Source organism: Ambystoma mexicanum, chromosome 2p (genome assembly GCF_040938575.1).
Source record: "Ambystoma mexicanum isolate Mex_15411 chromosome 2p, UKY_AmexF1_1, whole genome shotgun sequence".
In the NCBI taxonomy this organism is placed as follows: Eukaryota; Metazoa; Chordata; class Amphibia; order Caudata; family Ambystomatidae; genus Ambystoma; species Ambystoma mexicanum.
The window spans coordinates 1,227,736,963-1,227,755,623 of record NC_090923.1 but is presented as its reverse complement, the minus strand read 5'-3'; the positions used below and the strand labels follow the sequence as shown (position 1 = coordinate 1,227,755,623).

Genomic DNA, 18,661 nt, shown 5'->3' with positions numbered 1-18,661 from the left:
GACCCTTTTCTTTTTAAACTGTGTTGCCTTGAACTTGGAGAAGGGAACCCCGAGGATTGTGTGGAAGTGTATTGCTTTGAACTTCGAGAAAGGTGATCTTGATACTTTTTTGTGGAACTTTCTTGAACTTGGGAAAGGGGAGCTGAAAAGAAAGCAAAGAGCTGGAAGAAGCTCAGAACTTTGTTTTGATCACTATTTCTTGGATTACCGACATCACTACACATTGTTTAGCTTTAGTTGTGAGGGCAAGAATAGGTTTCGGACACAGACAGACTTTTAGGTTGAACTCTTTGACTCAGACTTTCCTTAGTTTCATTCAGGTAGGGAAATCCCACCTTAGCATAGGGCAAGTTAGGCATTCTACCATCCCGACATTTGATTTAATAAATACTTTTTGTTTGAACTTTGAACCTGTCGTCTGTGTCTTGCTTCATGATGCCTTCACAGTATGCACTCGTTCACAAGAGTATTGCGCCTTTCCCCTTTTCCATACATCCAAACTATTACACCACCCCTAGACCTCATTCTCTTTTTTACCTGTACAAATCTTTCATGTGGGTTTATCCTTTCTTCACCTTTACACTGCTCTTCTGCTCTTGTCAAGACTCTCACATATCAATGTCTAGATATGCCTCTGGCAAGGATACAACACACTTGGAGGCTTAGGACTGTTAGACCACATGCTGTGACTGGCTCAATATTTAAAAATTTCAAACATAAAATCAGGTTTTAAATACAAAGCTACATTTGCGCTAAAGTTATTCCAATAAAAGTTCTCCTCTGCAATCCACCGTAAAGCAAGCTTTCAACTACACAATTAAGTTACTTTATTATTGACCATACCACCAACTCCATCACAAATAGGTGGCTCTTGTGTCAATTCTTCGAATGTCCATCAAATGTCTATTTATCTACGGGTTTAGTTTTCTATCAGAATGTTGTCAATGGGGCCGCTTAGTTGCTCTCAAGAGAGTATTCACTCAACTCATCGCATTAAGTTCTTAGTTTGAAAATATCTTGCGGAAATATCAAGAGTAAACACATGTTTGAGTGTTCATTTATTAGATAGTGGTGATTACATGTCAAAGGAGGTTGAGTTGTGGGTTTCAGATATTCCTTTTTTATTTAACTGAAATGGGGGAGGGAAAGGGCACTAGCAGGTTGTGGTGGTATCCCACCATTTTATTTTTACTCAACATGAACAGAGACATTTTGCCAACATACAATATTTTTACATATTCTTATATAGGTTACTATACACCTTTTTTAAACATGCAATACATTTAGTTTTATATTATTTTGATCATACAATACATATCTGCTGTCAGATTAAAGTATCTTTCTGAGAAAGTGAGATTATTAAAGTATAGGTAGTGACTTCAGTAACGGCCCTTGTGGAAGTCTTCATAGAAAGACTTATTTAATGTATTTTTGTTGGATTATGTAACTTGCAAATATGTCTATTTTCCAGGAACTAATCATGTTGTTACAGCTATTTCTTGGACAGTTTATTTTTAGTTCACTTCAGTTGCGCAATGCTGCTGTATTTCAATCCAGCAAACATACTAGTTCCTTACTTCACTCACTTAATATTCAAACTATTCCGTTCAAACAAATTAATTGTAGTCATTAAATTGAGGTAGCAACCTTCTAAGAACATTTTGGTCATAACATTGCTCCATTGAAGGTACTGTTGCTCAACCACTCGCCATCTTGGTCTCTTTAGATTATGGGGTAAATGATGGAGGTTGCCTTTTTCAGGATTTTGCAGGGGGTTAGGGTACGGAGGTAGGGGTCCTGTACTGCTACTGATAAGAGAATGCAAGGATGTAGATAGCAGCACTGGGAAATTCAGCTCACATTGTGTAGCAAACTGGTGGCAAAGTGTAAAATGTGTCTCTTTGCTCACTCCCTTGGTCTTGAATCGTGTGCCGTTTTGCAATAGCGAGCGAGTGGAGACATTTTGTGCCAAGAAACACATTTTCTATAGGAGATGCCTTCATGTATCTTCTATGCAGAGAGGAGACCCAGTGGTTGAGTCACTAAGGATAAAGGGAGTCATTAAAAAGAGTTGTTTCAAGGAGCTTCTTCTCAAGAACCTCGTGAACAGATTAGCACCTGAGAACCAGAACCATGATGGATTTTCACCCATGTTTCATCAGTCCGAATTGGTCTTGATCCAGGGTCATGGTAGCCCGAGATTGTCAATTGGGCAGGTGTGTAGTGGGTAGGGAGAGGCTAGCTTCTAGAAGCATTTCAATGCAGAAATAGTCATGCAATGCTGTGGATAGAATTTTAAACTTGATCCTATGTTGAACTGGCAAACATTAACACACTTTCAGGGGTATGGTAAGGTCTTTGGACTTCCTTTAATACCAAATGTCATACCAACATTAAAAGTATTTTAAGCACTTCTTTTTTTGACATATGATTGAACTAAAAACACAGACAAATACACTTGGCCAGCATCCCAAAATATGTAGGCACGTAAAAGTGGTTATACCAGAAAACCAAGTCTTGAGAATCCTCTGTTAGCAATTTTGCCACTAGAAACAGCCCAACATGTAAGCACTAATGAAACATTTCACACACCGTCCATATTTGGCTATACCTCATGCATAAGTGTATCAGTGCCAGACTGACCAGCAATGTTCAGCACTTTATTAAGGTTCCTCATCTCTTAATGTTTTGCTACCAACACAAGGCTCCAGAATAAAAAGCCTGTAACAATTCCCAACATCTCGCCTCACTCAGCAGTCTATGCTTATGACAAAAAGCCATAACAAAGAACTTGGAAAGCTTTACTCTATGGTCGATTCCAGGCTACCTGCAGCCTCTAACCCAGACAACACATTGCAGAATTTGGAACAGCAGCTGCTTCTAATGTTTAGATGTAATCCACAATTCTGTCTTCTCACACTGAAGCTCAGCCTCAAGGTCCTTTCCTGCACATTACCTGTTCTCAAGCAAGTTTTGAGCCTACTTCATTCATGACTGACACATTTAAATCTTAAAACTGTGCTGATTTAAAGTAGGACAGACCTTCAATGGGCAGATTTTTTGTTGTGAATGTTGCAAGTATCCATTTAAATACACACTTCATTTAGTTGTAAAAGCCCAGGCAAATACTACAATCCTGATATCTACATGATTATGGAAAATGGACATTTCCATATCAACATGACACTAAAACCTCATTTTTAATTGCCACTTGCCCTACTCCAAGAGGATCATCTTTAGCCAGTCCAGGCTTTGTAGCTAATAGAACTTAGAATACTGAAACTTAGTTTTGCCTCAGACCACGCCCGTATCATGAGGGCCAATCTTACATTTTTTTTGCATCTGGATTGTCATAGGCTTATCTTTTCTTTTTTAAACAGGATGGTTTCAAATGGTAACCTTTGTGACATGGAATCAGTTTGCAGCTATGCATGCTTGCACTGAGCTCAGAGGAAACATGTCCACACTCACTTCTGTTACTCTGCTCGATGAGCCGCTGGCAGTATTCATAGGCCTTCTCCCTCAGGCGCTCCTTTGGGGGCAACAGACGACTTGACGTGGACGTAGCAGAAACCATGGACATGACTGAGCCTTCCAAGTCTGATTTATCATCTGAAGGGTGTGGCGCAATAGGGCGGGAGGAAAGGTAATTAGTGGTCATACAAGAGTACAAAATCATCAATCCTAGTTGTGTTAAGTGTTTCTATTATTAGCACAGATAATAGGAATATGAATACTTCACTGAACAAGACTTGCTATGAACCTTTCTTGCATCCTCGGATAAACATCAGATACAAGACCAAAACGAAATTCCACAAACGATCAGTATAACCTGCTATGCTCAAATATTCGGTGTCAGCTGGTGAAATGGACAGAGGAAAACTATAAAGGGGAGTTCCATACTGCTTAGCTGGAGCTTTTAGTACCTGAGTCAACCCGGCTTATGCCTCCGCTCCCATAGCATAGTAGCCACTTCCGAAGCATTGAGAAGGTCTGCATGTTGAGCCATTGGTCTTCTGTGTAATGATGGCCCATCGAAAGCACTGTGAAGAAGTCTGTTGCAATGGCACCATCCACCTCTGTAATTGGTCCAGGCTATACAATGAGGCAAATCAGTCTTTAATATTTGTTTGCCAATACAAACATTTTCTAATAAAATACTCTTCAGCTTAACCAGAAGCACAGGTGCATTATTGTGTTAGAAAATAGTAAATCAGCACAAAGATTGCACAGAAACTAACTGTATTCAGGATTAAAGAATGAAATTAACAATACTGTACTTATACCAACCTGTTTAGTTCTGGGACTCAAAAAAAATCCTCCGGATGACTGTGCGATTCCCTGGTGAATGCTTGCGTATCTCAGCCAGTCAACAAGCTTTTTGTTGATAACATTGGCCTGATCTTAAAAAGAATGGACAGGCAATTAAAAGGAAGACTGTGGATGGTTATTGAGTGTGTAGTACTGCAATTTCACTCCAGGAATTGGTACAAGGAAAGAAACATAGTGTTAATCAATGAGACCCAAACACCGTAAGAGTGGGGTGCAACTAAATATGGGTTTATTTTCTTAACTTAAACTTTTTTTTAAACACACAATTTAATACACAGTATGGCTTCTCCTTGGGCTTTGAAAACAAAAAAGTCAGAGATGCATGGGGGGTGGAGGTTGTGACGAATCTGACAGCCTCGTCATGATTCACTGGAGGGAAGCCTCGCCTATGTGGCCAGCAAAAGGCAGAAGTCACCTGACTCTGACCCTGGGGGTGGCTATCTGCAGGAGGACCACATAGGGGAGGACAAACTCCAGGGAGGCACAGAGATATTGAATACAAACAACCCTTCATATATAACTCTTAGTAACAGTCATGTACCTTTGCAATACTCAATTATGGATGATTGTAATGTGAATGATGAATTCCCACGTTCTTCTATCCAACAACACTGTTTACCACTCTTCCCCCTTTTCAAGTACTGAGGCGAGGAAGTGGGATGGAGTAATGTGGATGGCCAGGCGCGGTAAACCAAAGCTGCGATTTAGTTGGTGAAGAATGCAAAAGAAGACTGGTACATTGAAAATGGACACAGGGGAGAAGCCGAGAGAGAAGCAGGTAGAGAAGCAGCGAGATTGTCAGACACTGCAGCTGCTGCCAACATGTGATGCCGCTGTTCAGAAGGCCGGGAAGGAGCAGACTGCAGCACGTCGTGCAGAGAGTCACAGCGTGCAGAGAAGCAAAACCTGGAGAGGTTTGCTGCACCCCTGTCAATGGCAGCTGGAGCTGCCGTAAACCAACCGAGGAAAGTCGGAAGCAGAACAGCCCGCAGAACTCACTCTTAGCCAGCTGACTGAAAGCAAAGCTGTGGGTTGAACGCGAGGAACACCGAAGAAGCCACAGAAGACCGGCAAGCCTGGGGAGAGTGAACCCTGTTGCTGGAATGCTTCAGAGTGAATGCCGCGTACAACACACAGTGCGAGAGAGCCCAAGAGAAGGAAGTGAAACAGTTGATACCAATACGAACATTATTATGAGTCCAAGTAAAGACAGTTTAGTTGATAACAATATGAATATTGTTAAGAGTGAAACTGATATGAACATTATTAAGAGCCATAGTGAGAGAAGTATAACTGAAGCAGACATTGTTAAGAAAGGGTCGGAGACCCAGCATATGAAAAGGATTGTTTTCTGGATGCAACATGAAGTGAATGAAAGGTGGAAAAGCCCTGGCAGGATAGTGAACCAGGCAACGTGTGGAGTCTGAGACCTGCACCCAAGTAAGAAATTTCGAATTCCCTGGCAGGCAAGTAAACCAGGGCTAAGAAGAAGAGTAAGAGAAACAATGGATTAAAATCCCAATCTGAAATTATCGAAACTTGAAAATGGAGGATCAATACCCCTTTCTAAAGAGAAGATTATAAGGTTGCAACACCCTGGCAGGAAAGTACAGCAGGGAAAGGGAAAATACTGAGAAAGTTCAGGGGTCAATACCCCTCTATGAAGTTGTGAAAATAGTAACAAGAGAGTTGTATGCGCTTCAAGGAGGTTCAATGAAAGGCATTCCTCCTTGAAAAAAATATTCTAGAGAACTGTGTAAATTAGAGAATTGTGTACTTTTATGTGAATTGTGTACTTTTAAGGAAATTGAAGGGAAGAGCATTTCCTCTTGAATAAACCTGGAACGTTAATAAAGTAACAATTGAGTCAATAGTAGGCAAAGGAAAAGGATTTTGAAAAATCAAAGGGCTGAGAATACTCCCCTTTGAAATCGAGTTAGATGAGGACAGATTCTTATTAAAAGAAGGACGAGAACTAGAGAAAAAGACAGAGATAACCCCAAAGAACTAAATAAATGAAGAGAAGGCAAAAGGAGATCAAAACCTCTAGCTTCACAGTGAGAGAAACTGGAAACCTGTCCATAAGTTGGAATTGTCGCCTTTCCCCCTTCAAGGCTCGCACATTCTACTAGCCCACTAGCATTGGGGAGTAGTTTTTATGCATGGCGAGTACCATTTGCATGATACTCGACCTTACTAGCGAGTATGGGAGTGTTAAAAAACGTATTTTTCATTTACTGCAAACACATGGTTTGCAGTAAATGGCAAATACAGAAGTGTGTTTATTGTAACATGCACCATTTTACAAAAAGCACTGGTAAATATTTTGTCACCAGTTACCTTGGGGCAAGTGCATTTCTCTTAGGTCAAGAATGTAAAATGAAGAACTTGCCCTGTAGGTCTAGATGGATTTTTAAGAATTTGCAAGGCCTGCCCTTTTTTTGGAACTGTGAAATAAAACAGCAGACAAGAAGGACTTGGGGAGAGAGTGGCCTCCTTATGAAAACAATGGAATATTATTCACTTTTACCTTCTGGAGGTTTTTGGAAGACCAGAGGAAATCTAGCAGAAGGGAAGACCTCTTTGCTTTTGGAACTCCATTCTTTTGTTTTGCTACACAATAGAATTTATGTTGGTAACGTTGGGAAAGTTACAAGTATTTGCTTACAGAAAACCCCATTTACACTTTACATTAAGTTTAGCGTGTAAGGGTCAGTTTAGGGACTTTGGATAAAGGACGGAGGACATTTTATGGTTTAACATCCTGACACAGACGTTCCTTTGTTTTGCAGAGGCAGGGAACCCCCTCTTAGAATTAGGGACAGATAAGTTTTCTCCAACCAGTTTTCTTTTAAGCCACATAAAGGTCTGTAACCCACATTTGAAAGTCCACTGTGTCCGAGCCTTACTCTAGATCCCTTACAGGGTTTAAGTGACCCCTACACGTGGGTTCTTGGCCTTCAGTGCCTTCGTTGTTCCCCCTTATTGGCACAGGCTGGTGTCCAGACTGTATCAGCGATCGGTAGAAGGCTGTGAACCACCAACTCTCAGGCAACAAAGCTTCCAGCAGGGAGTGGGCCACTAGGGCTGGCTAGAGAGGGGTTCTCCTACTCCTGACCTAGGTGACCCGATGCTGGTTCCCAACTGCTCCTTCTTCCTGATGTGCAACTATCTTGTCCCTTGGGAAGTCCTCTCTACACCCTCTCTCCTCCAATCACACTGATCTGTACTCATCTCCTGCTACTGACGGGTGCAGCCTAGGCTATAACTTTCGCCCTAGCCGCGGGTAAAGCAATACCAATTATTGTACATTGTGATATTTTATCGATTTTACACTGCACAATTTTACATGTGTTTTTGATTCTATGCCCTCATGTGTACCTTTGTGTTGTTTGAATTTTTACACCTTGTTAATATGTCTTTTTGAATATGTAAACATTTTATGGGTAGCCGTGGCTACTAGCAGCTGTCCACATCCTCGGCTATCAGCGCTCCAATTGGCCGTCTAGTATTTTGGCAGGCTGGTGTAGCCGCTGGTATGAGCTCTGCTGCCCCACGCGCAGCTACAACTGTTTGTATTTTTGTGAAGTGATCGTATAATTTTATGAATTTTTACCACAAAATGTATTTACATGTCTTTCTGTTTGGATGTTCTCACCTCAAGGCATGTGTGATTCAAATCTGAAACCTTTGCAATATGTGTTTTCCAATGTATGGGAAAATATGTGTACCCGCAGCTATGAGAGGGTTCTCCCAATGTAACCGGGGCTATAACCGCGGTTATATAATTTGAGTAATTTAAAAAAAAAAAGGGATTTGGTTAATTGTGTTTCTACATGTTCTACAAAGTAGTCTTTAGAAGGATTGTTTTGGGCTTTATTGACTGTTAAAGGAGATATTCTAAGAAGAGAGCCTACATACAAGTCAGCGTCTCGGCAGCCTCTAACAACTCAGCTGAACTTTTCAAAATCTGCAAGTAGCTGGCCAACCCTGCTGCAGTCTATACCTCCTGTGTTCCTCTGAGGCCCTCTGCACAGCCTTGGCATCTCATTTCACCACTAAAACCTAGGACATCCTGTCCACTCTCTCTTCCTCTACCTCCTCTTTCTCTCCTATCACTCCAGGCCCCTCTCTGGCTGTTTCTCCTCTTCCTTTCTGCTCCTGTTCACTCCTGACAATGTTTCTAGACAGGTCTACTCTATGAAAGTCTTGCCAAAGCAGGTGCTCCTCTAGAACCATTAAGGACTGCATCGACACCCTTGCTACAGCCTTGCTACAGCCTTGCCCGATTTCTGTAATCACTCCTTTGCCACTGGAACCTTCCCCTCCCCCTTAAGAACTCCCTTGTGCACCCCCTTCTTAAGAAGCCTTCTGCTGATCTTTCCTCTCTGGAAAACTATTGCACAATCTCCATCACTCCTTTCCAGGGCAACCTCTTGGAAAATCTGGCCATCTCCCAGCTTAATATTCATACTGAATCTGTTGGTGGTCTCCATGACTACCAGTCTTCGTTCAGAGCAGCCAGAAGCAAGGAAACTGCTCTCCTGAACACCCGTGAAGACTTGCTCTCTAATCTTGACTCTAACCTGACTCTAACCTTCCTTTTGTCCTCATTATCCTTGATCTATCCTCCGCTCGGTCAACCATGCCATCCTGCTCAATCGTCTCAGAGACAACTTGGATATCTCTGGTCAGGCCCTTGCCTGGTTGACCTCCTTTTTCACGGATAAACCCTCCCAGGTCCAACTCAGGTATTTCCTCTCTACTATCTCTCTCTCTACTTGTGGTGTTCCCGAGGGGTCTAACCTCGCTCCCTGGCTTTTTTACCACTACCTGGCACCTCTGGCCCACTGCATCTCTACCTTCTGCTCTAACTTCAAGTGGTATGCGGATGACACCCATCTCTCCTTCAGGCTCCCCTCAGCCTCTACTGCTCCTTCTCTCATACCAGGCTGTCTGTCTGCAATATAGGAATGGTGTGCCTCCAATGATCCCTGCCTTAATGCCAGTAAGACTGAGATCCTCCTCATTAGGACACCTGCTCCTGCCTTCCCTCTCTCACTCTGGCCGCCCAACTCTGGCCGCCCAACCTTCTCCCCCGCTACCTGCTCCTTCCAGTGAGGCTAAGAACCTTGGGGTCATCTTCGACTCCACCCTCTCCTCTGCCTCACATCTCGGACGTCTCTAAGAAGTCACGCAACCAGATGCACCTCCTCAGAGGAATTCTTCCTTTTCTCACTTTCCCTCCGAAGCTCACTGTCTCCAGAGCCTAGGACCTCTCTAGGCTGGACTACTGCAACAGCCTATCTCTAAATATGCCTGCCTCTACACTTCCCCCTTTACAATTCATCCAGAACAGGACTGTGAGACTTGTCCTTGGCCTCAAGCCCAGGGATCGTATCTCTCCTGCCCTGAAATCTCTCCACTGGCTCCCTGTGGCTGTGAGGATCAAGTTCAAGACACTCTGCATTGTCCACAAGGCTTTCTGGGGCCGAGGACAACATTAAATAAAACTCTCTCTTCCTAAGCATCTTCCTTTTCGAGCCCTCCGCTCATCCACCTCCAACTCTGAGGGTCAGGAACGTCTCCTAGCAGAGAGTGGGGGATAGATCTCTGTCCTCTACCGGGGCCTCCCTCTGGATCAGCCTCCCTGCCTCTCTCAAACTTGAGCAGGACCACCTAAGGTTCCAGAAGCAACTCAAGGCCTTCATTTTTGCTTCTGTGCCTGCTGCGCATACTGGTTATCTAGCCACCCACAGAACTAACAGGACCAGGCTCCTGCACGACCGATTGCCCATGCACTGCCTCTGAGCCCCCCAACCATTTAAGGGACTGTAGCTGCAACCCTACAGTGCCCTGATTCTCTGCACTTATTAGCCACCTCCCGGCTGCACTTACCCTTTACTTTGCACTCATCCCTCCCCCAACCCACTCCTGGCACTTCTCCCTCGCAGTTGCACGATCTGAATGACACAAGGCCTGGTAAGATCGTTGTTTTGTCCTCCCTTTGTCCTCCCTCCCTTGTTTTGTCGTGCCTAGAAACACTTGTGTACAGGCGGATTATAAATGTTGTTTCTTAAAGTGTCTGTGTACTCTAATTATGCTTTCTTTTTTTACATATAGAAGGATATTATTGCATGCTACCTTTTTTCTATATGTAGTGAATCTATTCAAGCTTCTGTACCTTAGAGATCAACTATACTCCCACCTCTTTAGTCGGATTGACTTTACACATATATGCATGATTTCTTTTAAAAACATAGATCCATAACGCAGCTACCGTATCGTCCAACGTGAAGCTGTAATTTGGAGGCTCGGGTAATTGCAGCAACGACTGGTGGGTAAGGGAGGTCGTAGCCACGGGTTCAATGAAACGTACCCACGGCTATTAGGGCCAAATATCCTGAAAAAGTACTCTTTTTACCTGAATGAGGCCTTTTTAAGAACTATTACAACTTTTTTTGTCCCCACTCCCATCTGATTGAAGCGTGGGACACCCCCGCAACTCCCGACCCCCACTACACCGACAAAAGGGAGCAGGGGGCACCCCTGCAACCCGCTCCCATTAGTCAGTGTAGTGGGGGTCGGTATTTCATTACTGCGCAAAGGCACAGTAATGAAATGGTTGTAATTTTGGGACCGAAGGTTTGGTGCTGTTCCGTTGCAGGGAGGTTAAGGTGAGAACTTAACGTAACAAAACCCCTAAAATTCAGCTAAAGCCACCTCAACTTTGTGCCCCCTGTTGCGCAGCCTAGGACCACATTGATGACATCACAAATCAAATCACTGATGACATCACTAATTACATTACAACAGTAACTGGCATTAAGCATGGCCTTCAGCCATGTTCAGTTTGCATGGCCAAATCTATTTTAACACATGAATGGGTACTAGTCATGGCCTTCAGTTATGGACAGTGGTCACAACCTTCACCCATGTGCACTGAATATTAAAAAACACCAACAGGCTACCAACCATAGATTTTGGCCTTTACTAGTGCGATTTTGGCCTTTACCAGTGCATACAGCTATCAACCGTTTCCATTGTACATTATATACTTCACTTTCTTAGCTTTATTCGGCAGTAGTACCATCAAAGCAGAACATATTACATACAAAACAGTATCAAGATTTAAAAGCACACATAAAATAGTATTACATACATCATTGTAAAACACTTTCAAAAGATGTCATCAAGCGCACACTCAATAACCAAGCCCTGTGCAAATATGTGGCCACAAAAAACACCAGGTTGAGGTTGTCGCTTTTCCTGCATAAGTCCATGGCTTTCCCTGTGCCTCGAATGCCCTTTGTCTTAAAAATTGGCTTTAGGTATTTAATTCTAAGGGCTTTGTATTTGGGGCACAGTAGCAGGAAGTGGAGTGCAGACTCATACAGTGCCCCACACGCCAGGCGTTCAAGTGCAGCTTTGTCCTTTTCATTTTCGTGTAAAAGATGCCAGGCGCAGCGTCCCTGCCCTGAGATCATAAAAGAGTGAGCAAGCAAAAGCTGGCCAGTTAACATCCATGTATTACTCATACCCAAAAGTAATATTAACAAGATCAATCTGTATTTACTTGCAGACTCGGTTAATGGTGTATGAAAATCACAAGATTATCTGATAACGTGAACCAACTACAGTAGAATAAAGAGAGATCCATTCTAATAACAGGTCAACAGGTTAGAGCCTTGTAATATTGAAATTAAGCCAACGCGATAATCAAACCGAAGAACCAAATAAAGTAACATAAATTTACTTTCAACATTTTCAGAAAATTGAAAAAAACATTTGTCCATACCTGATGAAGGGCGTGTGAAGCCTGAAACGCATCATAGAAGAGAGTTGAGGGATTTACCAGGACAACTATTCATTAGTATCTCTGTATTCAATCTCATACAAATGGACTTTTGACCAGAAAAATGTTGAAAATGTTTTAATTTGAAAGAACAATACTTTGATGTAAACAAGATACCAATGTATATATATTTTTTTGATGTATGGTGTAATTACCAAGTGGTAACAGATATAAAGAACCAAAGATTTGGTGATCTACTATGTGAATGTTAATTTGAAAATTTAATTTGGAATACATTTTTTTTACTCTGTATTAAATTGAGTAAGTTGCAAACTCAGAAGTACTTGTTAGCATTGTTTGATGTTCTAAAGTGTGCACAGAGTTTTAGCCACATCGGTCAGATGTGACTTTTCTTAACTCCTCATACCCAAAGGTCACCTTGACATGGATATATTGTTGTCCGCAGGAGAGCCTGCTGCAGGCCACCTCCATTGTTTGCCTGCAGTCCTGTCTGCATGCCAATTTTGCCACGGTCTTAGAGTTGGCTTGCATACAGGTCAGGCTGCCCCAAAGCGATCCAACACCCAATCTCATGCACCAGAATTTAATATGCTTTAGCCACGGAGCTGAGCGACTGCCATAATAATTGGTCAGCAGCTCTCTAAACATCTGTAATCCTGGTGCTGTCCGTACCCGGATCCAGAAAAGAAATGGTTTAGTGGATATAAGATGTTCAATTGGTCTTAGGTCACACTCCACAGGCAATATTTCATTGGGGGCGCTTCTAGGTTGCGATAAAAGATTTTAGGAAGGCATTTTCGTGCACACTTATAGAACCAATTTCAGTGTGCCCCCAGATTTCCGCCCCATATGTTGAGGCTGGTATAGCCTGTATTTAATACATCTCTAATGCTGCAGTCAATGCACCCCTCCCATGTAAGTTGAAGAATTTCCTAATGTCCCCACTGTACTTACTCAAGGTCAGCCCAGCTTTTGTAGCCTGCTCGCCCCAGATTCCATTCTCAGTGAAGGATAGGCCCAGGTAGTTGTAGGTATTGACCTGCTCCAGCTTTATTTCTTCGATTTCTATACTGACCTTAACATGCTTAGCTGTCTTGTGTCTAAAAACCAAGCTCTTGGTTTTAGATTTGTTTATTTCCAAGCGCAGTTCACTGCAATTCTTCACAAAGGCAGCCATGATGTGATTGGTGCTCACAGGGTAGTTGACAGCAATACTGAGTCGTCTGTGAAGAATAATGTAGGGAAGCACAAATTACCGGTCTTCAGGGGGGGTCCTTAGCATTGATCATCAATTCCTTTATTAGCCTGTTGATGTAAATACAGAAGAGGAGCGGGACCAATACACAACTCTGTCTTACTCCACGCTGCTCCCTAAAGCTCTCTGTGTTTTCTCCACTTGATCCCCATCTCACCACAGCCCTGTTATTATGATATAATACCTGGATTAACAAGAACAGTCCAGCCGGGATGTTGTATCCTTTTAGCGTTTCCCAAAGCTGAGATCTTAGGACCGAATCAAAGGCCGGTTTAAGGCCAGCAAATACAGCATATAGCTTGTTGTTCAGAACAGTGTATTTGCTGACAATAAGATTTAGCCTAAGGCACTGCTCAAGGGTCCCCATTCCTTGTTTTAAGCCTACCTGTAACAGGCTGATGATTCCTTTACTCTCCCACCCATTCTTGCTGATGGCCTACAATTGCCTTGGGAGATGGGGCTGTAATTGTCTAGAGAGTGCCTATTTCCCTTCTTAAAAATCTGGACAATGACGTCATCCTGCCACATCATAGGTACCGCCCCCGACTGTGCAACTGCATAGAAAACCTTAGCCAGTACCGTGCCCCATGTAGACACATCGTTTTAATAGAGGTCTGTAGGTACACAATCAGGCCCTGGTGCTTTCCCGTTGCCCAATCCATGAACAGCTTTCTCCACTTCTTCTGTACTAAAAGCAAAGTCGCTAGCATGTCCCAAGTGATCATAAATGGAGTCTGGCTCCCATTACAAGTCCACCAGAACCTCGCCATCCTTACATAGGTTTTGGAAATGATTGAGCCATGCACCCGGACCTATGCTGCTCTGCAGATCACGGGAGGCATCTGGTGCCACATCAAGGGCGAGCTTACAGAAGGTGCACGTATCATTATTTCTACATGCCACCTTCATAGTCCCCCATTCAGTCTGGTGGTACCATTTTTCATTTTGCTATACCTTAGTCTTATAGGCCAGCCTGAGATTTCGCAAGGCTGTAGTGTCAACAGTTGGACCTGATCTTAAAAATGTCACAATATTTGCTTTACTCTGTCGACACTCATCATACCACCCCAGGGCTATAAAAATGCACGGCTTGGCCTTACTTTTTTTCCCTGGCTTAGTAAACAGGGGCTGTAGAGTCTCAATCAAGGCAGCAAAGTCACTCATAATTTCTGCTGGGCCTGTCATTGGATGGCAAATTGATATTTTCTCAGCGGTTAAGTTGTAGATTTCGGGCAGGCTTTTTTTGCTAAGCACCTCCGCCCACTGCTCCCGCCTTCTTGACTGGCCGTTGGTGTCATTTAAGGTGCTTCGTTGGAGGTCTGGGTCCTGCGTCCTGCTTCCAAGGGCTTGATGAAGGCAGCACATGACTGGCTTATGGTGAATTTCACAGCGATCCATCATTTCCAAAGAGGTGATCATGGCATAGTCTATTCTACTCAATACATTATGCCCTTGGAATGTATTCTTTGCAGGTTGGTCCTTGGCACAACGTTCATTACATGCCCTAAGATTGCATTCATATAGGAGAAGTGCCGCCTCTGCAGGCACTGTGTGGGCTCTTTTTGGGTAATCAGCCATTAAGGTTGGTATTCCCCGGGCAGCATCCTGCTCTTCCCACATATCGTCGGTTGATCTAAGTGGTTCCTACTGAAGGTTCAGATCGCCTACCACCATAGTTACTGGTGGGGGTTCCTCTGGATAGCTAAAGTCGCCAATCATCTCATTCAGCCTGAGGAGGGACTGCATTGGAAGAAGGCCTGTGGGTCTATTGTAGACATTTTATAAGTGAACCTATACTTTACTGCTGGTAACAAGCTTTATCGACTGTAGGTCTGGTGAGTTGGTTAGGTGTTGATCAGCCTCCCAATTCAGCGCTGAGCTAACCCAGGTCAAGAGCCCACCACTAGGCCGGCCTCTTGCTCCCTTTTTCGCAGGAAAAATATACTCCAAGAAGTCTTGCAGGCCTACAGATTCTAGAGCCCAAGTCTCTTGGAGACAGATGCGATCAAAGCTTTGGACATGGTTTCTCCAGTGTTCCAAGATAGACATCTAATATCCTGAGTAACTGGAACATTCATTGCACCCTGGCAAGGTAATGGTCAGTCCAATTCGTTCAACCCAGAATCCACCTGGTCCTCTTCCCACATGGTTTGTACCTTCTGGCAGATCAAGGCGTTACCACCAAGCCCACAGTCCAGTCGGGATAGGTGGGCCTTATTGTGATGTTGGTTCTATCTGGTGGATATGAACGGGATTGGATGGACAGTAAGCTGTTTGCCAGGGATGCATCTTTCAGGCACAAGCAGATAAAATCATTACACCCTGTCGGCATCCCAAATCTGGCACAATAGAGGATGCCCCCTCTGATAAGGGAGGCCCATCCCCTAGTGCTTCAGACCTAGTGCGTCACTTTATTCATCAAAGAGTCATTATTTTCAAATTGTTCTTTTCCACTCTTTTCTCATAGGTTCGTAGTTCCAGAATACTTGTGCCCTTCTCTCATCTAGTTGCTCAGGCCCGTCAAGCATTTCTGCACATCAGTGTGAGGGATATTGGAATTTCTCATCCTTCTACATGGATGTTCTTCTGGCATACCTATCAATGGCGCTGTTAGTCCTGGATTAACCTCATTTCCGCTGGCTTGCTTGATGGTTCTACGTCTAGGGTATTTATCCGCATATGGATCATTGCTCCCAGCATTGTTTTCATATTGTGCCGGGAGGGTCATCAAGGGCAGCAATCCTCTATTTTACGCTAATTACACTTCCGCCCCTGCCATGGGCTTCTGTTTCAGGTGCAGCTTTTATCACTGCTGGGGAGGGACTCCGCATTAGCTCCTGTGTTTGGTCTTTCTGCAGTTGCTCCCACTCCATAGTCGGCTTTGTTCCCATTGCCACACTTCCGGCAATTTATACCCTCGAGTTGTTAGATAGGATTGTTGTTCCTTCCAACTGCGATGGCCGTAAACAAACTGTCTATTCTCTCAGCTATAATTTTGATAAGTATCTTGATCTCCCCCAGTTCTTTCAAAATAGACATGTTTGCTGGTCCTGCGGGGCAATCATTCGTCAATAACTGTTGATAACCTTGTTCATCTTGTTCCACTATTTCCATGTCGCAGGCTACCAGCGAAGCTTGGATATTTGGTGTAGCCAGATTGCAGTGGAAGTGCACATCCTGGCTTTTCTTGGGGTCCATTAAGGCTGGGTCTTGATCTTGATCAGCTGCACAAACACGTGTAAATGCAGACATATCACTTTCACTTATTCTTCTGCTTCTTATTGGTTTTTGCAAATCCACGGTTTTACTTCGGAGTCTCAAGGATTAATCACGTGGTTCATCTTTTGGGTGGTAAGGTTATCAGGCTGATGGAGGGTTTCTACTAACTTGTTGGAAAGCGGTATGAGGACGTTGTTTTGGGGGAGGTAGAGGGTGCTCTATAGCAGGAATACGTGCCTCAATCACCACCAGGGAACCCCCGTCTCCTCCCACTCCTGCATTTCCAAGAGGGCCTCCGCCGCCAACTGGAATTGAGTAGTTCTTGCCCTCAATCTGGTCGGGTCTTTCGTCCACTTCAAAACTGCAAGAGGATTGTGCCTTATTCTCCCATTCGCCCCCCACAAGCAGAGGTTATTGTTAATTAGGCCTGTACTGTTTATTGCGTCCTCCACCTGATCAATACAGTCAAACTTCCTAGAGTCAATCACACAACTGCCGATGTTCCACCCTGCACCCCTTGCTTCCCCTTCCATCCAGCAGCCTCTGGGTTGTCTATGTCTTTTAAGAAGCCTTTTATTTCCTTAACAAGAGTGTTTACCTCGTTGGTAGGTTTAAAGATTGTATACGTTTTTTCTGGCCATCTGTAGGTGACATTGTCTTATTGGTCTTCCGCTTTACCATCTTTAAAGAGAGGATAGGCAGGAGCTATCTGTTTTCCCAGATGTTACAGCAGGCCGCTTGTCTCCCAGTCAGTACTTAGTAGCGTTAGATGGTGTTTAAGTGACGTTAGGTAGGAAACAAAGGCAGCCATTTTGCCTGCCCTCCCCTCCCCCTCCTCACCAATAGGTTCACAGTTTTTCCTCCGAGCGCAACCTTCCACCCTCATCGTTACTGCATACACGATACACAAGAAAGCCTAAGTGCACATGTTTTGTTTTTAGACTAGAAGCGTTCTTCTTGCTTGTGTACAGCCTGTGTACAGCATGTATAGCACCAGCAAAGGTGTTAGAACTCCTGCCAGTATCTCTTTTCACATCTAAATCATTGTATAGGGCACCCACGCTTTTCCCAGGATCGGGAATGCTGGCATATACTACGATGGTAGCGTTAAGAACACAGCAGAAAGCAGAAAAAGAAAGCGGAGAGAAAAGGTGGTGAGGGCAATGGCAGCGAGAAACAGTGGCTGCTTTTTAGGGCAAAAATAAAAGAAGCATGCAAGTGGATCGTGTAACTTTATTTCAGAGGGCAGCGCAACCCCTAGTTTTTCATTTTTTAGGTTGGAAAGCTTGCCCAAGTATATGGCTGCCAGGATATTACCCAGGTTGACATGTTCCCAGTGCAGACGCTTACCAACAAGACCACAAGCACTTGTCTCGTACTGGAATTTTTTTTCCCTGGGAATATTTCACTAGATTGCTGGGTTTAAAAGGTGACCATTTTTTATACTTTGCCAGCATATCTATGGGAACATTTCCTCTCTCAGGTTATTTTTTTGGTGTTCATTATTTTTTTTAACAGTCAAGTGCTAATTTGTCTTGCACACTTTCTTCTAAGGGGAAGGTCAATTGAAGTATATTTCACTTTATTTTTATTTTTTATTACTTGTGTGTAATCACATTGTGATTTTTACAAGGAGAAGCTGACCGATTATAATTTTCTGTAGACAAAAGAGTTTCATGTGCTTAACGATCATCAGATCACTTGTTCAGCTTGAGAGTTGATCTTTTTGAAAGCAATGCTAAATAGTTTTGTTGCACTCTTAGTCCATTTGGCGTTTTCTCCGGACAATAGTCTGTTCCACCAGACATCTTCTTCCAAGATCGAGGTGACAAGTAGGCTGCCCTTTCTTGATTCAGCGCTTTGCAGTGCAGCAACAAGTGTCTTAAATTTTCAGATTCTTCAGGTGTAGCACATAGCCTGCATTCCTTAATTTCACGCGTAGGAAGTAAGTTCAAGCGTGCTCTCAAAAAGATCTTCATGAGGCCTTTGTCTGGGAATTTAACACAGTATGGCAGTGGAACTTTGAGCTTGTTAAAGAT

At 43.5% G+C, this 18,661-nt stretch overlaps 1 protein-coding gene across 1 annotated transcript in view; it reads right to left on the bottom strand.

Moving 5' to 3' along the window:
• AP5Z1 (adaptor related protein complex 5 subunit zeta 1) overlaps positions 1-18,661 on the bottom strand; it is a 497,387-nt gene that overhangs the window by 314,530 nt on the left and 164,196 nt on the right. The window contains exons 5-7 of the mRNA XM_069645515.1: positions 4,291-4,403; positions 3,927-4,095; positions 3,472-3,612 (exon numbers count right to left, since the gene is read on the bottom strand). Coding sequence (XP_069501616.1) covers positions 3,472-3,612; positions 3,927-4,095; positions 4,291-4,403 — 423 coding nt within the window. The remainder of the gene's footprint in view (positions 1-3,471; positions 3,613-3,926; positions 4,096-4,290; positions 4,404-18,661) is intronic.